This window comes from Elaeis guineensis, chromosome 1 (assembly GCF_000442705.2).
Source record: "Elaeis guineensis isolate ETL-2024a chromosome 1, EG11, whole genome shotgun sequence".
NCBI lineage: Eukaryota > Viridiplantae > Streptophyta > Magnoliopsida > Arecales > Arecaceae > Elaeis > Elaeis guineensis.
The window spans coordinates 35045218-35066917 of NC_025993.2; the positions used below are offsets into that span (position 1 = coordinate 35045218).

The 21700-nt window shown below is 43.7% G+C and overlaps 1 protein-coding gene across 1 annotated transcript; it reads right to left on the minus strand.

The window, feature by feature from the left end:
• Positions 1-839: 839 nt before the first annotated feature.
• Positions 840-5623, minus strand: LOC105035100 (probable 1-deoxy-D-xylulose-5-phosphate synthase, chloroplastic). Its single transcript, XM_010910513.3, is given in 11 exon segments — positions 840-1115; positions 1207-1491; positions 1580-1861; positions 2045-2352; positions 2459-2732; positions 3506-3777; positions 4000-4150; positions 4363-4527; positions 4651-4776; positions 5302-5526; positions 5528-5623. Coding segments are annotated over 11 exon segments (2319 nt in total). The 5' UTR covers positions 5609-5623; the 3' UTR covers positions 840-965.
• Positions 5624-21700: the final 16077 nt, after the last annotated feature.

Sequence of the window (21700 nt, forward strand, 5' to 3'; positions counted from 1 at the left end):
AAAATGAGAATGATAGAATAGAAACCATGAATCAGTGGTCTATGTTTGAAGGAGGATACCAGTGAAGGAAGAAGTAACAAAACAGGACAGGAAATAAGAGGACAAAGAAGTATTATTAACTTAGTGAAGAGAAAGTGAGAAGCGAACCAATTACCTTTTAAACGTAAGGAGAGATTGAAAGGTTCGAATGGAAACCAGCCATGATACTATGAAAACAAAGTGAAGGTGGTAAAATTCTGATGGGTTCACAACAAATATATAACTGAGTTGCTTACATAGTTACAGAAACATAAGAGTGAAATACAATTAAATTACAATAATTGATTTCAGATAGTGTGATTTTGTTGTAGCTATTGCTAACTCTCATATCAATCAGGTGGATTAGAGTAATCATCCTAACGCTTTAATGAAATGATACATGGGGAAACCCATTTTCTTCTTTCAGCCAGGTGGCTGGGGGGCTCTGTTCTCCTCTTCTGTAAATTCTCAAAACCCTATCTTCCAACAGTTTACAGGTACTTTTGTTCAGGTGAGATAATGATTCATATTTTTAGTTACAAGTTATCATGATATCAATAAATGGTACTTTATGAATTGTGGAGAACGCTAATTGTCTTCTTGTTGTAACACTCTCTCCATAAATTTCTTTAGTCAGAAATTTGCAGTTATTTTGCTTATCTTTTTCCTTTTTTTTTTAAAGCAAACAAAAACATGCATTCTTGACAATATTATAAATAGCCAGCCCGGTCATGGAATGTCGACAATTTTTCTGTTGATGTCTAATGTTTCATAACAGTTAGAATCCATTTGTCATCATCATCCTTTGGTTCAGCATGTCATTTATGCGGTCAAGCTTGCTCACTGTTTATTTCTTACCACAGTAAATCAAAATTTACAATCAAGAGAAAGACCACCCAATGTATCTAGGTGAAAGCTACAATTTTTTTAAAATTTTTTTGGCCCCACTATGACATGATTTCAAGAGCTTCTCTGGCTTGTCCAAGCATATTAAATACAGTAGCTGCTACATGAGATGGTGTCAAGCCAGCCTCTGCTAACTGATCGGCTGGTGACCCATGGTCGATGTATCTGTCCGGAAGAACCAATGGTCTCCACTGCACTCAGGAAATTACAAATCAGGATCAGTAATCCTGCATGGCTGTTAACATAACATTTTTGATGATACAACAAAGCAATGGATTTTACCTTTATTTTGCCATCAAGGAGCCCATCAAGTGCCATGAACTGAGCAACATGAGAGCCAAATCCTCCGATGGAGCCTTCTTCAACCGTGATCAGCACCTCATGCGATTTAGCTAGGCTCCGAATGAGGGCATGATCCAATGGCTTGCAAAAGCGTGCATCAGCAACTGTTATTTTCAGACCATGCCGCTCCACCAGGGAAGCAGCAGCCAAGCAGCTCTGAACTGCTGTTCCATACCCCAGAAGAGCCACCCTTTCACCCTCGATCAGTATCCTACCTTTGCCCACCTGCAAATGCCTGTTAGTCTAGAATGTCCTCATGATTTTAATGAGAGCTTACACAAAGTCACAAGGACATGGTCTCCTTAACAAGTACCTCTAGAGGAACACCCTTGTTTCCTGGGGGAAGAGGAACACCGACTCCATTACCTCTTGGATATCGGAAACAAGATGGCCGGTCATCGATGGCTGCTGCAGTGGCAACCATGTGAAACAGTTCGGCCTCATCTGAAGGAGCCATGACAACCATATTTGGCAGGCATGCCATGTATGTGACATCAAATGATCCACAGTGAGTTGGGCCATCAGCTCCAACAAGCCCAGCTCGATCCATCGCAAACCTTACTGGCAGCTTCTGCAGATCCACATCATGTATCACCTGCATCACAAAACAAAAACATGAATCTCTCACAATTCTATATGTATTTTGTTGAAGCTTTGTTTCAAATGCTTTGAAATGGGACAGTTGGCTTATGATTACATCTCAAGCTTTCGTACTAGAGCTGGAAATGCTAGAAAGTGAGAAGTAGAAGAAGAAATGCTGCGAGAAACATCGACTTGCCTGATCATATGCCCGTTGTAAGAATGATGAGTATATTGCACAGAAGGGCTTAAGGCCTTCACAGACTAAACCAGCTGCAAAGGTGACAGCATGCTGCTCTGCAATTCCAACATCAAAGCACCTTGTTGGAAAGCGGCGAAGAAAATAGTTAAGGCCTGTTCCCCCTCCCATTGCTGCATGAATTGCAACAATATCTTTGTCCACCTCTGCCTCAGCTATCAAAGCCTCAGCAAAGTAGTTGGTGTAAGATTGAGTCTTGGCACTAGCTTTCAATTGCTTTCCAGTTGCTGGATCAAATTTGGTGACACCTGCAAAGAAAAATACAGATCAGAACATAGTAGAGATCACCGCTGACTGGAGCCTCATCTTCAAATCTTCATTACTCTGCATTCCCCCACAGGATTCAGTTTTTACCATGATACTTGTCAGCAGCTCTCTCTGCATAGGGGTATCCTCTTCCTTTCTCAGTTACAACATGAATGAGAACTGGGCCTGTTGCCTTTGTGCTTTTAACCTCTTTGAGAATGGTGACAAGGTCATCCATGTTGTGACCATCAACTGGACCAATATAATAAAGACCTAGCTCTTCAAAAAAGGTCGAACCAGACCCACCAATCATTCCTCGAGCATACTCATCGACTTTTGCAGCTAGTTTATGCATGGACCCACCAATCTGCTTTGTGACTCCCTAAAAAATGTCAAAGCAAACAACTCAGACTTTGATGATTGCAGAAAAGGAAAAAATAATGATGCTTTCGTGCATCATAATGCTTGTTTCTCCACAAGCACTGATTCTAGTTCCTTAGTAGACAATACTGAAGAAAAAGTACCACATTAGGACCATCATTTCTAGTGAATCTAGGGCAAATGATAAGCAACAAGTTGCCTTGGATAGGACTAGAGGGGAAGAACAAAGAAGACTAGGATAGAGGACAAGAGGAATGATCTGAAGTTAAGGTTCCAGCAATAAACAAGCTTGGGCAATGGATGAGAATCAGCGGCAAAGTTCTTCAACAAAAAGAGCCAAAATAAAGTAGGATCGATATAGCCACCTTGGTGTGACAAGCCTTGTTATTGTATCTTATGCTCAAGTGGCAATTAGATTACAAAAAACAGCATAATAAAAAAGTTCAGAAATTAGACCACGGTCAGTCTTACACAAGACATGTCATCAAAAGTAAACGTCCATGCAAGAGCAATTCCTATAAATTTATATCTAGAATTCAGTTTTGTGAAGCTGTGTTCAGAAATGTTTCCTTTTAATTTTATAGTCTTGTAATCTTGTTGTTACTTTTAGAGAGGGTGAACAAGGAGAAGAAAAGAGAAGCACATACCCACACAGGCACATCCACACCCACAGGCTCAACCATCCACCCGTAGTTAAAAAACATATATCTTTACATCCACACCCACAGGCACAACCATCCACCCATAGTTAAAAGAACATATATCTTTACTCACCTTGGCTACCTCCCTGAGTTCTCTTAGAGGCCGGCTAGACTGCAATCGACTGAGAGCACTGCTCAGAGCTCCAACCGGTGGAATAGGCCCATCAAGATTTGCAGTGGGCAGAGAAACCTGCTTATTGTCATTCAGTATGACAATCATGTCTGAGTCAAGATATCCAGCATTGTTCATAGCCTCGTATGCCTGTCCAGCAGTCATGGCTCCATCCCCTATTACTGCAATCACATTGTTGTTTCGGCCCTTCAGGTCTCTCCCAACGGCCATCCCTAATCACCAGAAAACATCCCATGGATTTCAAGCAATCAAGAACTAATGAAATAATGTTGGCTCATCGGTCTAAAAACAATGGTAGCTCAAGACAATGAAGTTTACATGATGATACAGACTTAAAAACAGAAATTAGATTTTAGTTGACATGGAAGTTAATAATTATCTCCTATTAGGAACTAGGTAATTCATTCGGAGAGTGGTATAGGACCCAAAGGTACCAAGGGCTGCTGAGATACTGGTGGAACTGTGACCAGCACCAAATGAGTCATACTCGCTCTCCGAGCGTTTAGTGAATCCAGATAAGCCGTTCGTCTGTCTCAAAGTTGGCATCTTGTCTCTCCTCCCTGTCAAGATTTTGTGTGGATATGACTGCAAAAACATCAAACTCTCAGAACAATTGGTCTATATTTCTTTTCCATATACTAAAAATCTTATTTTTAATACTTGGCAGATAAATAAGCAAATGATATGTATTCATAACTATATAATAGAGTTGTCAAGCAGCAATTATCATTTTCTCCATTCAAGGAAAATCACAAGACAGTATAGAAGAAAAAAGCCATGGAAGAAAAGAAAAGAACCTGGTGGCCAACATCCCAAAGTATCTTGTCTTCAGGAGCATTGAAGACATAGTGGATGGCAACTGTTAGATCAACGACGCCAAGGCCCGAACCAAGATGACCACCGGTTTTTGAGACATTGAAGATGATGTCCGACCGGAGCTCATCTGCGAGCTGTTTAAGTTCCTGCATGAATTAAATTGATAATTGTAACTTCAGCACCGCATGCCACCTGATCTTTTTGCACAGATCCCTGGCAAACATTTCAGAGAACATGTGAAGGGTGGTTTTGGGAACTCCTGAGTTCACCTTGACTGAGAGATTTTTCATGTGGATGGGATAGTTGATGGTGTCCAAGAGAGGAGTTGGTGGTTTCTGTGAATGATACTCTCCATGCTCTGATAGTGATGCACAAATGCATGTCCTTTTCCTAGGCTGCAAAACAGCACAAAAAAACAACCCATTTGCTTGACCAAATATCCCATTGACTGGAAATCTATATGTTGCTTAAGTCCACAACATGTCAAAATAATTCAATTTCCTAATTATAATCATCCCTGTTTTACACCACTTTAATGGTCTTTTAATTTGGATCATCAACTATAAATCATGGGAAACATTCAAAGAATCAATTTTTCACCATTATAATTCATAACCAATCACCAAACTACTCATAGAACTTTGTGTATTAGACTTGAAGTTTACCCAAAGATTAATGCCCGTATTTTCTACATGGATGTCTATTGAACTAATCAATTATATTTCCAAGAAAAGAATTTACAATAGGACCATGCATTGGTCATGAAGATCCCAAAAAAGGAAACACTGCATTACCAGAATTCCAACTAAAAAGAACCTAATGAGGACTTGCAATGATCCAAAAATCAGAACAATAACCTGAAGGAAAAAAAAAATTAAGGGTTAAACAGAGACCAAGACTGGAAGATGGAACAAACTAACCTTGAGAAGTGTATTGTGATGTTGGTGGGATTGGAGATCAGCCCCTCCAAGGCGGTGGGAAGACAAGGGAGAGGACTTTTGGGGATCTGAAGCTTTTGTGCCAAGGAAATGAGATGGGAAGAAGAAAGTGGAGAGAGCCATGAGAAGCAACAGAACCAGGCAGTAATAGACACCAGAATAGTAGAGCAGGAGGAGAAGGAGGAGAGTCCAGAAGAATAGAGAGAAAGAAGCAAGGGAAGAGCTTATATCCTGCAGTGGGGGAGCGTGATGGGGTTGCACGTTGGATGGTCACATGGAGTGAGACCATAAATGATAGAGAGCGAGGGGGCAGTAGGCAAATGCTTGTGTATGTGGCTACTATTAATCTGCCACATTCAAAACATCACAGGCCTGGTTCGACCAAAAAAAAAAAAAAAAAAAACCCAGCGTGCCGGTCCCCATGCACCTTCCCTTCTGGCCAACGCACGAGAACAGATATAGGCACCGGGTCTCCTCATTGGGCCACCTGTCCGCGCAATGGATAAGTGGATGGGTACATTCAGAGAAAGGAAATAAAGAAATATTAGGAAAACAAAAGCATAATCTTACCAAGGATGTATCTAGGCAACTACTGAGATTTGCTGGAGATAAATTTCCAGGAATGCACGGTCCATCCATTGCTTTTTGAAATTTCGTATATGTATCTAAAAAGAAAGGAAAATAGAAAAAAAAAAAAAAGAAAGAAAGAAATATTAGTAAAATAAAAGCATTCTGTTACCAACTATATATCTAGGCTGAGATTTCCACTGAGATTTTTGACATAAATTTCCAAGAATGCACAGTCCATCCATTGCTTTTTTTAATTTTGTGTGTGTGTGTGTATATACACCCGTACAGATGCATGCATATATTGGTATTATTCAAAAAAAAGTTCTTTTTGTTATTTATATGGTGGATTTTATTAGTTTCTATCGTTATTATAATTAAAGTTTGTAACCACTGTTAATAAAGGTAGAAGTATATTTGAAAAGTACTCAAAGCTAATGCCTTTTCTCGTGCACTTTTGTTTTTTAAACTTTTTCGTTGTTTTTTAGTGCGTTTAGAAACTTATATTTCTAAATCAAAATAAACAAAATCTCACTAAAATTTTTAAAGAGGTGCGCAACGCCTATCAATTTTTTTGGTCATCAATGATGGTAAAGTTATTCTTACCAAAAAAAAAATGATGCTACGAACAAAGGGTCAAAAACATCTAAAAAGCCCTGCCGACTTTAACTATCTTCATTAATGTATTTGAAAATTATCAGTAAGCCTTGAAATCTAATCAACAAAGTTTTGTTCTCTAACTGATAGGTTATATATCTTTCTCACACATGCAACTTGATACCCTTCTATTTTCAGTTAATATCCCTATTGCTGCTAAACCCTGGTAGATGGTACGTTTGAAGATCAATCAAGCACCTCAAAATGGTACAGGCTAATCGTGATGGCCGATGGACTTGCAAAAAATCCACTCTCTAGAATATGTCCGATGGAGGATACTATAATGATTAAGTCAGCCAAAATTTAAAAAATAATAGAAAGAGAAAAATAAAGAGAACAAGAATTGGATTTTGCTCTCTGGAGTCGAGCTTACCTGAAGGTCCCTTCGTTATCTTTTTATATAGAGATGGAGCCGTAAACCATTATGCCGGAATCTAATAGGCTGTTAGGATCTATTAGGTCATGATCTAACAAAGCATTAGGATAGAAATCCATCCACTAACCTGTGAATTAGGATTGTTAGTCAGGATATCAGTTGGGGATCGTGCCTATGTTCTGAAAGTAGTTGGAAGATTTCAAAGATTGTTCGTATGGCTGAATAGGCTAGCGGCTTGAGGTCGGACAGAGTCGAGACTCTATCTTAGGTGTATCTGCACCTATGCAGGTCGTTAGGCTTTATTTTTTGTCGTCGGCTGGATCCTGACCTTAGGATTGATGAATGCCAATCGAGGGGTCGGATAGAAGCCAATAACATCACTTCACCTCAGCCTCTTGGATCTCTCCCTGGTGTCTAAGGTACTCTTGTCAGGTCACCAATAAATGCTCGATTATAATCCAAGAACAGATCAGGTTAGATGATGGGTAACCTGTACAAGACCTACCTCCACTTCTGAGTCTGAAGTGGTTTCACTGCTTCGAGTGAAGGGAGTAGTTAGTCCCACGATTAGTCGTCGGTTACCAATCCAACCTTTCTCCTTGGAGTATTTACTTCCAATGTCTAGCAGACGAAATCTCGAAACTTCATCATCAGGCTGCTTTATAAATCTCGATGAGGTTTCATCCGAAGTCGATATGAAGTTGATTCATAACAATAATTTTGAGAAATTAATTATTATCTTCATCTTCATCTGACCAATCATGTTGTGGTCGAGAAGGTCTTGATGAGGCTTTATCGAAATCGATACAAGGTCGATCTATAGTAATAATAATAATTTTGTCAAGTTATTGTTGTCATCTTCATCTAGCCAATCATGTTGTGGTCGGAAAGATTCCGAGGAGATTTTTTGTGGAGGTCCTAACTTAGGTCAGGATATCACTTGTGATTAGTACTTTGCCAATCACTAGTTTGGAGATCTTAACCATAGCTGAGATATCTTCATGTGGTTGATGCTTTCCAACCTAGTCATTGTCTTTGACCTCCACTCGACTCATCCGAGGATAAAAAGCGCTAATTAGCCATATCGAGAGATCCTTGAAGGATTAATCCCTTTGTTGTTATCTTCGGCTTTCATTCAACTTGTTTGAGAATGAGGATGACTAGTTAGCTATGTCGAGAGATCCTCGAAAGTTTAGCCCTTTCATTATTATTATCTTCAGCCTCCGCTCGACTTGTCTGAGGAGCACCAGTTTGGCCATATTGAGGGGTCCCCAAAGGGTTGGCCTATTCATTATCATCCTCGGCCTTTGCTCGACTCATCTGAGGACGAGAGGTGCTAGTTGGCCATGTCGAGGCATACTGGGAGGGTTAGCTCCTCCATCATCATCCTCGGCCTCTACTGAACTCATCCGAGGCAAGGAGTGTCAGTTGACTAGCTCATGAGAATTCTTCTCAGTATCTATCCAAGGTCGAGAATCTAAGTGGTTATCTTAATAGTAATTCTTCTCAGTATCTATTCAAGATCGAGAATTCGAGTAGTTACCTCAACAGTAATTCTTTTCAATATCTATCCAAAGTCGAGAACCCAAGTAGTTACCTTAATAATTGTCTTTCACTCATCTCGCCATTTTGGATAAGAGTAATTTCATTATTGTTTTAACCTCGATCTTTGGTATATCTCTGACAAGTTGTCTTTTCAATTGTCTAGCATTTATTGTTATCTTAGGAAGGAGTACTTGAGTGCTTTGTCATTTCGTGAGTCGTGCAATAACAACAATAAATGAGTAAGATGAATCGGCATTTATTTTGGCCGATTTGGTGATTCGCAGGATCTCCCTCGAATTGATCGCAATTCTCTGCATGTCAAAATATTATTGGTGTTAGACTATTGCCATGGATTAGTCTGACATGGCATGAATACAAGATAGGTAAGATGAAAAGTTTGGAGCTCTATTAGTATAGATTTGCATAATATGTCACCATCGGTAGAGAAGAAGGAAATCAAAGTTTCAATCATAGCCATTCGAGTAGAGTATATATAGTAGTCTCTTTTCTTCCTTCCTACTCTTTTCCTTCTTTATGAAAGACTTTCTATTGCAGTCAAGAGGAAGCTCTCATTCTTCCATTTCTTCCGATCTTATCATTTTTCTAGCTTTTGTCCAATTATTTTTACATCTTCCATAGGATATTTTCTCTTTCTCCTTTAGTTTTTGATTTTCACACTTCTCTTTTATAGTCTCTTCTTCATTTTCCATTGTCCTTCCTTATTTCTTACCTCTTTGCTCCACTTTCCTTTCTCTTTCATTTCTTTCTCTTCCATTCTGATGTCAAGCCTTGAAAATGGATCCAAAGGTGAGAGCTGCCTGAGGGATCAGAGCTCTCAATCTCCTCACCATTGAAGGATGCCTAAAGATCTTCCTCGATCTTCAACCAAAGCATATTCTTCATCTCAACCCACAAAATCCCATACTCGAAGATTGGAAAGTCTAATCTTTAAGCAAGTCTCGGATCCTAGAACTAAAGAATATCCACTGATCAAAGCTAAACTAGAATGACTTGGGGATCAGATCACATCCTGAGTCGATATCAGTTGTCAGTCCCAAGTCCAGAAGATTGGATGATCGTTGCTTGAGAGGGTTGCATCAGTATTTATGAAGAATTTCTTTAGTCTGAATTTTATTTTTCTCTTCATCCATTCATTTGTAACATATTTGATCTTTATTGAATTGTTTTCACTCAGCTTATCCTAAATTCTATCCGAATTCTTTGTTCTTTCATTATTCTTTATGATATCCTTCACATCAATTTAAGATTGTCTCTTTTTTGAGCTTTTTTCATTCTCAAAAAAAACATCCTTGAGAAGGAGTTGGTGGTACTTCAGTCGCTGATTTTGTCATCAACTATTAGCGGGCTTCCTTCGTCAATCCATGGATGGAAATATAGGTTTTTCTTTACTTCAGCCACCCACCCATGGGGCTTCAGTTGGATTTGGGCTGAGTCCAATTGATTGCCAAATAGAAATGATGCAGTCCTTGATGAGGACCAAGAAGATTTCCATCTTTTGCTCAATGTCGGGGTGCCTCCTCAGCATCAACAGTTAACTAAACAGAATTTATATGATTTCGAATTGAGTTTGATTAATTTCTTTGGTATCATTTTCATTCTTCTCTTTATTTTTTGTTCATCCATTCTTTTGTGTTTTTAGACTTTCTTGCTCGGCTTTACAATCATGAAGCCTACCACTGAAATGATCCACAATATGGTGAAGAAGAGGCTAGGGTCCTTCCAAGGAGATTCTTCTCAGGGGACTTCAAAGAAAAAGAGGAGTGAAATCAAGAGCTTTCTAATACAAAGGACAGCTATTAAACTGATCATAGTTACTTCACCTCCACCAATTCTGAGGTTCGGGGCTTCAAGCTTAGTCCCAGTTGATATCGAGGATGATCTTGTGGCTGTCACAGTTGCTTCTATCAGAGCAGTTTCATCAATGCCTGCTCGGTCAGCATCTTCATCTCAAGCTCTTGTTTCACCTCTCCAACGTTCATTCACACTGGAGTCTTCTGCTGCACTTGTTGGTCCATCATCAAGCACGATCTAAGAAAAAATCCCCAACCTTCTTCACAGCCTGCTGATCACCCTCCTTTAGACTTATTTGAGGAGTATTTTATTACTTTCAAGAGGAGGGTCCGGGCCGGGCCAACGACTCTGCTCTCTGCAACCATTAGCTCATCCAAGAGCTGATGAAAATGATCTTGCTACCGACTGATTGGTCGGAAAGAAAAGCTCATCCTTTGGATGAAATTATGTCTTCTTGTTATGAGTCACTTTTTGAGGTAAGTGTGGTTCAAATTCTCTTTCACTTTGTTAGTGTCCTGATATCTTAACTTAGTCGCTTTCTTTATTCCTTTGTAGTTGACACATGACATAACCATCATGCATAAGGGGCTAATCAGTTTTAGCTAGCTTAGTCACTCTTTGAAGAAAAGGGCCCAGGCCACTAAAGCTAGGGCCGAAGTCACTGAGAAGATCCTCAAAGCTGCTAAGGAATGAGAGGCGAAGAATGATAAAGAAAGATCTTGGCTTAATGCCGAGCTCACTAGTAGTCAAGAGAGAATAGCTGAGCTCAAAGCCTAGCTAGCAAAGGAAAAGAAGACCATTGTTGAGCTCGAGAAGGAGCTCAATCTCTGTAAGCTAGCTATTGCAGCCCCGGAGGAAAAGTGGATTGTGACCGAGGAGACTGCCAAGGTCATCGAGTAGAAGATAACTATTGTTGAGGCCTTTGCTCGAGATGCCTCTATTCCGACGATCTCCGACTTTAAGAATTCTCAAGATTTGCTAAGGAAGTCACTGAAGGCTTATTAGCTCGACTTCAAAGAGTGTCGGGCTCAAGTTGCTCAGTTGTATCCTGAAGTCGACTCGAGCAAACTTGGGGCTGAAGTGAAAGCTAAGGAGGATCTTGGAGCAGCCGCAAGTGGAGCCTGAGCCTGGTGCAGTCATAGAATCTCCAACCACTCCTCATGCCGAGGTGATTGTTGATGCCTCTACTGAGGCTTAATCTTTTATATGTTTTCTCTATTTTTTCTTTGAGCTTTGCAATGAAAAGAATTTGTAATGAAGTCTTCATTAATTAAAATCTTACTTTTTGATTGAAATATTTTTCTTTCTGCTTAAAATATTCTTTCTTCGATTTTCTTTGTTGCTTACTTCCTATTACATGCAGTCGACCCCTTGTTTCTTCTACAGACACCTGATCAGCTACGATCAATTCAAAGCCTTCATGGAGGAAAAGATTCGGAAAGTCGATGCTCAGGCATGAGATACCAAAGAAGAGGCAGTCGAAGAGATAAGGAAGGTGACATAAGAGACTAAGAGGGCCACCGAGGAGATAGCTCAGCACAAAATTGAGATTTTTACTGCTACAAAAAATTCAACCTTCTTCGAATATGCAATTGAATCGGAGAAGTTAGCAGAGAAGGAGATCTAAAAGACCTTCGAGGACATGATTGAAGTAGAGATTGGTGATGAAGGAGCTAGCTTAGTGAGACCTTAATAGATATGCTTGAAGTGGAAAGGTTGGTGGTGAAGGAGCTTAAGAAGAAGGTTAAACTGGTTGAAAGGCATGCTACAGTTTAGAAGACCAAAGTCATAATTGAAGCTATATAAATTTCTTTGTGGGCTTACAACCTCGATTTGATGGTTCAGAGCTTTGTTCAATGGCCAGTGTCAACCTTCAAACCTCTCGAACATCAACAAGGGCAGTCGCTTGTCAATGCGGCTCTTCCAGGAGTTGAAGATGTCACCACCCTCAAAGTCTGGGCTCCATTTTTGTGTGCTTTCACTATTCTTATTTTATCATTAATTTTTGTTCTTGGTATTCCTCTGGACCTGCAAAAATATTTTTATTTAGTAATGAAAGTTTTAGTTTCATCATCATTTGTAGGTTATTCGAAACTTTCTGATTGAGTTGAATTATTTCTAAGTCATTTAGTTGACATTTTTCCAAGTAACTTTCACAATTGTAGAGACTCGTAGTCGAGTGTGTATCGTGATCAATTCATAAAAAAATTAAGTATCGAAGTCAAATTTATCAGTTTTTCACAATCAGAATTTAACCGATTACCTTAGTTGGGTGTCAATCAACTTTTGTTTCTAATATTGTGGTCGGATATCAACTGACTATCATTTCTGATATTGTGGTTGGATATCAACTGACTAATTTGATTAGTTTTCCATCGAATATCATGCCATGGCTTATTGATCGAATCATTATTGCTCAAACAGGAAACCTTTTCTATGGTCAATTTCCATTGGACAAAAAACTATGTATAAATAAAATATTTCATTGTATAATTAATTTAAAATAAAACTTATTGACAATATATCAAAAGGTTGGTTGCTTGGTTCTCCATTGGCTTCTTGCTAAGCTAGTCGGTCGGTGGGTTTTCAAACTTCAAGATCGTGAACAAATTTTTCGAGATATCCTCATCATATCCAGGCTTCAATCTCCTCCTTCAGGTGAATGCAATCTTGCATGTTGTATCTGTGATCATGGTGGAACCAGCAATAATTCTTTCTATCGTGTGTTGTTGGTGGGGCCTCTATAGGTTGGGGCCTTCGATGGTATCTTTGCCCTCAATTTCTATGAGAATTTGTGCATGGGGGCTGAAATGAGAGTGTAGTTTATCAAATTTGTAGGCTGAACTCCTCGGCCTAGGGTTTGGTCATTATCGGAGGGCTTTCTTCTTAGTACGAGCTTTGCTTGGCTCCTCCCAAGCTCGTTTCTTCTTAGTGAAACTTTTTTTTTTGCATTCTCAGTACTGATTAGTCACATCTTTCTCGGCTCGAGCATATTTTAGTGCTCAAGTGAGGAGTTTAGAGTAGGATTTTGAAAACTTCTTATCCAGAGAGAAGGTAAGCCTAGATCTTCGAAGTCCCTATTTCATGGCTGACATGGCCACAACTTCATTCAGATTATGAATTTTCAAGGTGGCAGCATTGAAATGTACCATATAATCCTTTAATTTAAAGATTCTCCTTCTCATTGCTGAATCGAGAAGAAGCTATCTGAGTTTTGTGGCCATGTTTTGCTACTACTGAAGTGTACCACAAACTGCTTTTCTAGCTATTCAAAAGAGTGGATAGTACTTGGTTGAAGACCGGGGTACCAGACCCAAGCAGACTTCTTAAATCACTGGGAAAGCAAGACAAATGGGAGCATCAATTATTCTTGAATTATCATGAGAGCTTTATAGCTCTCAAGGTAGTTGAGTGGATCCAAGGATCTGTCATATGACTCTATTTGTGGCATTTTAAATTGAGGAAGAATCGATTCTTCCATGATTCTTCTAGAGAATGGAGGATGAGTGTTGAATTTGAGGTCATCTGTCTAACCTCTATTGTCCTCCTAAGGCTCAGCAAATCATCAGTCAAGCTCTTGAAGCTTTGAATCATAATCGTCCAATCGACAGGAATCACTATGCTGTCAAAAATATCCTGCGATCGAGTCTTCACCAGATGATCCTAAAGGGGAACAATGTCACTTCTCCCATCTCGGGCTTTAGCGATGAGGGGGAGTTCATTGTGCCGGAGGATATGGACGGTGAGGCTGTCGACTAAGCTACTTTTGCTTTGAATTAAGCTAAGAAATCATCGACTGTATTGAGATGGAGTAGTATGTGGGCCCTGCTCTCAGACTGTTGCTATTGCTTCTCCATTGTCTACTGAAGACTTTGGACAGTGGCAGTAAGAATTTATATTTATTATACTAGAGTAGCAAAATATTGTTGGTCCACCACTATGGTTCAACTTGTGGGATTGGTCGTTCATCTCGTCGTGATGAACATCGACCAGAAGTAGCTAAAGCATTTGTCACTTGTGTCCTCACCATTTTTTCATTCTGAATTTATTGTCCCCCTACTTGGCATGCTAATCTGTTGATGCTTTATCCTGATGGATGGTATGTTCAGAGATCAATCAAGCACCTCGAAAGGTGTAGGCTGATTGTAATGGCCGATGGACCTACAAAAACATCCACTAGCTCGTCGGAGTATGTCTGACGGAGGATCCTTCGATGATTAAGTTAGTCGGAGTTTAGAAAACAATCAAAAGAGAAAAATAAGGAGAACAAGAGTTGGATTTTTGCTCTCTGAAGTTGAGCTTACTTGAAAGTGCCCTCATTACCTCTTTATATAGAGATGGAGACATAGGCTGTTACACTGAAATCTAGTAGGCCATTAGGGCCTACTAGGCGACCATCTCACAGACTGTTAGAATAGAAAATCCATCCACTATAACCTATAAATTAGGGTTGTTAGTCATGGAAGTCAGTTGGGGGTCGTGTCCATATTCTGAAAATTGTTAGAAAATTTTAAAAATTACCCATGTGGCTGAATAGGCCGACGGCTCGAGGTTAGGGCAGAGCCGAGGCTCTACCTTGGGCGTATCAATGCCTGGGCAAGTTGTTGGGCTTTATTTCCTGTCATTTGCTGGATCTCGACCTTAAGGTCGGTAAATGAATACTCTTATAGTGATTACTCCATGAAATGCATCAAAAAAACTGATTTCCATTTAATTATTGAAGCTTTTATATCAAATGAAGAGGTTTAAGAGGCTTTCTTAATGGTTGGAGAGTTTTGATGGATCATTAGTGGCTATTTACACAAACAATTATATATCACTCTCCGCTCTACCATGGTAAAACCAAATGATTTTGAGAACTCTAGTCTATGCAATCAATGATCAAAAAATATATACCATACATTTTATGTTTTTAAAACTATCAAATTTGATTGGCAGATGTTTAGGCGATGCATAGACTGGGATTTTCGCATCACAACTTTTTGATTGTAAGTAGTTTAGAGAGAGACCACATCTAATAGCTTAGATCTTATTAAAGCTCTTGTTTGAGCACCTATACACATTAACCCTACATATCTCGAGCATGCTATATATGTCAGCATAGCATGATCTCCTCATCTCATTTCTATGTGAACTTTTGTTTTTACAATTTTGTTTTCCCTGTTCCTCGATCGAGCTATTGGCAGTAAGATAAATTCTTGTATGAAATGCCTTGACCGTTGCAGGTTTGGCACCATATTGCAAGATAGATAGAGCTCTTGTAGTCCTCTCTGGCCTAAGTCAACTGATGTGGATAGTCATATGAAACCGTGTTCACAGAACTTTGAGAAAAACTATATAATCCCCGGTCTTGCCTGGTCAACCACAGCAAGACGTGGACCGCATGCAGAGAGCCATGACGACTACCACCGCACCGACGCGCCCATGGACGGTGCAAGCGGAGATACCTGGCAGCCAGTGATGGAATCAAGTTTGAACCCCCACAAGCCGCTCCATCGCATGGGACTGGGACGGGGACGGTCCAAAGTGCACTCATTGCTGGTGGTAACCAAGTCCATGCGGGATCCCACCGGCACTTCCTCTCGCTTTCCACTCCACCACCTTCTCTCGCCAAGTGTTCAGACCTCTGCGTTTCTCTTTAATTAAATGTGAAGTCGACTCCGCATGATACCTGGCCCCTCTCGAAAAAAACAAGAATGTCTCTTTTTACTGTTAGGATTTGCGTGATATTTTTAATAATTTTGCTCTATTAGGTAGGTAGGGTACTGTTGGTGCAAAAATCTATCTGCATCGGAGAAGCTGGAGTCGAGGGAGCCGCGGTCGCCGTCGGGACCTGCAAAAGAAGTCTAAACCGGAGGTGGGATTGCTCCGGCAAGACCCTCCGACGCTTAAATCAGTTCTCTGCCTCAACAAGAATGGAGTGCTCGAACAGAAATTTTAGCAGAGTTTTGGGATAGAAAAATAGAGCTTAAAGAATAACGTATCTGGGGCCCCCTTTTATAGGCGAAGGGGACAGCAGACTGATAGCAATATATGTAACTGTCTGGCAGTGGGCTACCCAGGGTCAGGCGAAATTTGTTGCGAAGAGTAGTGGAGTAGATCCGTGGCTATCACCGGGGCGTGCCATGTAGAATCTGCCGCGGGGAGTGGAGCAGCGTCCATTGTCGCGACTTGCCAGAGGATGGAAGAATCGTGCGGTATCCGTCGTGGGAAGTGGAGCAGGATCGTGGCCGTTATTGTGGCCTGCCCGGGAGTGATGGAGCCGCGTGGAATCCGTCGCAGGAAGTGGAGCAGTGCTGTGGCCGTTACTGCGGCCTGCTAGGGAGTAATGGAGCTGCGTAGAATCCGCCGCAGGGAGTGGAGTAGAATCATGGCCGTTACTACGGCCTGCCAAGGAGTCCAGACTGGTCGGCTGAGGTTCAGTTGGAGTCTGTAGCTGGAGTCGGAAATGAAGTCCGGCTCCTGTGAGAGCTCGGATGAGGTCTTCCTGCAGTCGAAGTTGGGGATGAAGTCCAGCTCCCGTAGGAGTCCGGACGAAGTTTGTCCGTAGCCGGGGTCGGAGACGGAGTCCGGCTCTTGTAGGAGTCCGGACTTAACTTACCATCGTTCGAAGTCGAGGACGAAGTCCGGCTCCCGTAGGAGTCCGGATGAGGTTTATCTGCACCTGGAGTTGTGGGCGGAGTCCGGCTCCCATAGGAGCCTGGGCGGAGTCTGCAGGTGAAGTCGTGGGCGAGGTCCGGCTCCCGTGGGAGTCCGGGCAAAGTCTGCCTGCAATTGGAGTCGGGGGCGAGGTCCGGCTCCCGTATGAGTCCGGACGAAGTTTACCTACAATCAGAGTCAGGGACGAAGTCCGGCTCCCGTAGGAGTCCGGACGAGGTTTACCTGCAGCTGGAGTCATGGGCGGAGTCCGGCTCCCGTAGGAGCCCGGGCGGAGTCTGCAGGTGAAGTCGTGGACGAGGTCCGGCTCCCGTAGGAGCCCGGGCGGAGTCTGCAGGTGAAGTCGTGGCGAGGTCCGGCTCCCATAGGAGTCCGGACGAAGTCTGCCTGCAATTGGAATCGGGGGCGAGGTCCGGCTCCCGTAGGAGTCCAGACGAAGTTTACCTGCAATCAGAGTCAGGGACGAAGTCCGGCTCCCGTAGGAGTCCGGATGAAGTTTACCTGCAGCTGGAGTCATGGGCGGAGTCTGGCTCCCGTAGGAGCCCAGGCGGAGTCTGCCTGCAATTGGAGTCGGGGGCGAGGTCCGGCTCCCGTAGGAGTCCGGACATCGCGAGGAATCCGGTCGACGCTGGCGGGGTCCTGCCCGTCGGCAAAACTTGGGAGTGTGGCGGAGGCTTGGCCGCCCGAGAAGTTTGAAGAGATGTTGCCGGAGGTCGAAAGTCAGTTGGATCTCCGGAGGGTCACTCCCATCACGAACTTCGGCTGGGGGGGTATTTTATACCCAACACCAGTCCTCCTACTTTCGAGTTCGAATTTCGAATGAAGGAAGTACAGAAAGATTGTCACAGCCAAAGTTCTTCTCTCGATGTCCGCGTGCGATCGTCCTCAGATATTTTGGCATTTAATGCACGCATGCTGAAGCCTTTTTCTGATTAGGACGACCCGAAGAGTCTTTTCGGAACTCCCACCGGGATGTGATCCCAAGCGTCGTGCCATGAAAGTCCGCGAATGGTCAACCCTAGGTCGCGGTGAGTGGGATACGCGGGACACATGGTGGGCACTGGTTGGCCTAGGGACACCTGCCACCATAACTGCGCCAGGCTCTGTTGCCTATTTAAGCCCCCACCTTTCCTCCAGGGGCTTCACGATATCTTTCTTTCGCCTGAGGGCTTAACCACTCAGCCACTCCATCGGTGCCCCCTCCGACTCCGAGCGTCCTTCGCGTCGGTCTTTGCCATTTTCGCCGGCTCTCCGCCGTTTCCAGTCCCCCGAGTCTCTCCAAGGGGTCCCCCTGCCGGGGCCTCCGCCCCGGAGGCCAATTTTAAGGTGATGCCACGGACTAAGAAGAGTGCAAGGAGGAGAACAACAGTCTACGAGTTCTCTGGTTGTCAGACTGTCGCTGAGGGTTCCTGCCGCCTTAAATGGGGCTCAAGAGAGAATTCCTTCAACAATAGGGGTTTAATAACGGGGACAACCGGTGAAGGCATTCCGCCTGAGAACTTCGGAGTAGCCAGACGGGGTGACACCGGTCAAGGAGGCAGAGCTTTCGTCACAAGCCGTGGCGGGCTCTTTGATGTCGTCGGGGCCGAGGGACCAGAAGCGGTCGGCGCCGATTGTGGGGCAGCAGAACTTATTGAGGGGACGGTGGAAGTAGCGCATGCCGACCTTGCCGGAACACCTAGGACGGAGGTAGTCGTGGAGCACACGGTGGTGGCGCATATCTCCGGCGCCATCGCTACCTCCGGGGTAACTCCGGTTCTTCTTGAAACAGTTCATCGTCGCCGCTGCCGTTGCCTTTGCTGCCCCCTGGATTCTATCCCATCCTTTTCCCCCTAGGGTTGGGATTTTGGAGATGGAGCAGAACGAGATGGGGGGCGAGAGCTGAGAGGCTCATCACACGTACCGAAAAATACTGCTGGGAAGGACAGAACCGGGAAGAGAAGTCTACAGCTCGAAGTGGCCTCCAGTGTGTCCCTTTCGAGTCTTGTAATAATGTTTTCTTTTTCTGGCCCTCCGGGTCTTGTAACGTACATCTTGTTAATCGAGAAATGAGAAGAAGATTTTGTTACTTCGTTCACGCTTTGCGTCGAATTGTTGTCTGCCAAACTTCTTTCCTCTACCATTGTTGTTGTTGTATTCCCTTCTCTCTACTTCTCTTCTTTTCTTCTTTTCTTCCTCTTTTTCTCTTCTCTTTTTTTTTTTTTTTTTGACGTCGTCCGTAAGTTATCGGTTGTTGCCACTTCGGCTCGCCTTTCAGTTATCCTTCTTAAGGGCTCTATAATGTATATTTGATGAATAATATGAGAAAGGAATTTTCTGTTACCTCTTTTACTCATGTGTTGAATTATCGCTTGCCGAGCTTCTTTTCGGTCTTTGCATCGTTCGGAGGTACCCAATTGCCATCGTATCGACCCGTCTTTTTCGTCCGTGGCCGCAGATTTGTCTGGGACCACTCGGGTTTGGTGCCCCCCATCAGGGCTCGAGCTCGGAGGTCTGAGCCTCCGTCACCCTGAGGAAGTCGTCTCATCTCGGGCTCGCATCGAAAGCTTCCTTGAAAGCTGGGGTTCTTGATAAGAACCCCAATCCTTGCTGAGATGGGGTCCTCTACATCTTTGACGCTGTTTGTTTTCCATTCGTCGTTGACGTAGTCCATCGCTTTCCTTTTTAACTCCTCTCCCCTTTTTTTTTCGAGTGGGATTTTTCCCTCCGCTCTTGGTGGGGCTGCGGGAGTCCGGCTCCCGTAGGTGGAGTCGGGGCAAAGTCCGGCTCCCGTGGGAGTCCGAATGGAGTCTACCTGCAATTGAAGTCAGAGGCAAAATTTGGCTCCCGTAGGAGTCCGGATGGAGTCTACCAGCGGTCGAAATCAGGGACAAAGTTCGGCTCCCATAGGAGTCCGAACGGAGTCTTCTTGCGATCAAAGTCGAGGATGAAGTCCGGCTCCCGTAGGAGTCAGGACAGAGTCTTATTGCGAAGGGGCCGCTGGGAAGGTCCCCCTTTTTCTCATCTGGTCTTGCATGACCAGACCTTAATTGATGTCGGGGCGAGGTTCTTCCCATACTTCTGTCGTAACAGGTTTCAGCTCTAGTTAGGACGAGGTTCTCCTCCTGTCTCTAACGCGACTGTAGGGGCACATATGGGCGTTGCTGGACCCTTCTCCCCCCATCCGATCTGAAGAGAACCGGGCCTTCGACTTTGCTCTAGTTAGGGCAAGGTTCTCCTCCTGTCCCTAACAGGGCTGTGGGGGCGCATATGGGCGTTGCAGGGTCTCTTCCCCCGTCCGGTCTAAAGAGAACCAGGCCTTCGACTTTGCTCAAGTTAGGGCGAGGTTCTCCTCCTGTCCCTAACAGGGCTGTGGGGGCACATATGGGCGTTGCAGGGCCTCTCCCCCCGTCCGGTCTAAAGAGAATCGGGCCTTCGACTTTGCTCAAGTTAGGACGAGGTTCTCCTCCTGTCCCTAACAGGGCTGTGGGGGCGCATATAAGCATTGCAGGGCCTCTCCCCTCGTCCGGTCTAAAGAGAACCGGGCCTTCGACTTTGCTCAAATTAGGGCGAGGTCCTCCTCCTGTCCCTAACAGGACTGTGGGGGCGCATATGGGCGTTGCAGGGCCTCTCCCCCCGTCCGGTCTAAAGAGAATCGGACCTTCAACTTTGCTCAAGTTATGGCGAGGTCCTCCTCCTGTCCCCAACAGGGCTGTAGAGGCGCATATGGGCATTGCAGGGCCTCTCCCCCCATCCGGTCTAAAGAGAACCGGGCCTTCGACTTTGTCGAGACGAAGTCCCCCTCCTGCTTCCGACATGGTTTGTTTTGATTGCCCTGTCGGTATAAGCTTGTGCCAAGGGAGGAGACATATAGATATGCAACTTTTGTTTAAAATAAAGTTATCGGTAGTACATTCGTAGGTTTTTCGAGCTCCATGGTCGTGGGAGGTCTGCTCCTCCGAGCTCCTTGAGGTAATAAGTTTCGGGTCGGACTACTTCTTTGACCTCATACGGACCTTCCCAGTTTGGGGCGAGCTTCCCTCGATCTTGAGGTTGTGAGACAGCGGCTCGTCGAAGCACTAGGTCTCCTACTCTAAAGACTTTATTCTTGATCCGAAAATTGTAATAGCAGGCGACCTTTTGTCTGTAGGCTGCCATCCGAACTTGAGCTACCTCCCGCTTTCTTCCAGCAAGTCAAGGTTGGCTTTAAGACCTTGCGAATTTTGATGTTCGTTGAATGCCACGACTCGTGCCGACGGAAGTTTAAGCTCAATTGGAATGACGGCCTCCATTCCGAAGGCTAAAGCAAAGGGGGTCTCTCCTGTGGGCAGTCTTTGGGTAGTTCGATACGCCCACAGCACATGATAAAGTTCGTCTGCCCAGGTTTCCTTCGCCTTTTCAAGCCTTGTCTTGATCCCTTGCAGCAGGGTTCTGTTGGTCACTTCAGCTTCGCCGTTCGCCTGAGGATAGGCTACTGATGTGAAGTTGTGGGAGATATTTAGATCTTCACAGAATTCAGCGAATCTTGCTCCCGCGAACTGCCGCCCGTTATCAGTGATTAGGGTTCTCGGTAGACCGAACCTGCAAACGATTAACTTCCAGACGAAATCTTGTACTTTAGCTTCTATGATTTTTGCCAGTGGTTCGGCTTCGACCCACTTGGTGAAGTAGTCAATCGCTACCAGGAGGAACTTCCTCTGCCCCGACGCCATGGGAAAGGGTCCAAGGATGTCCATCCCCCATTGCGCAAAAGGCCATGGGGCACTCAAGGGTATAAGTTCGGTGGCG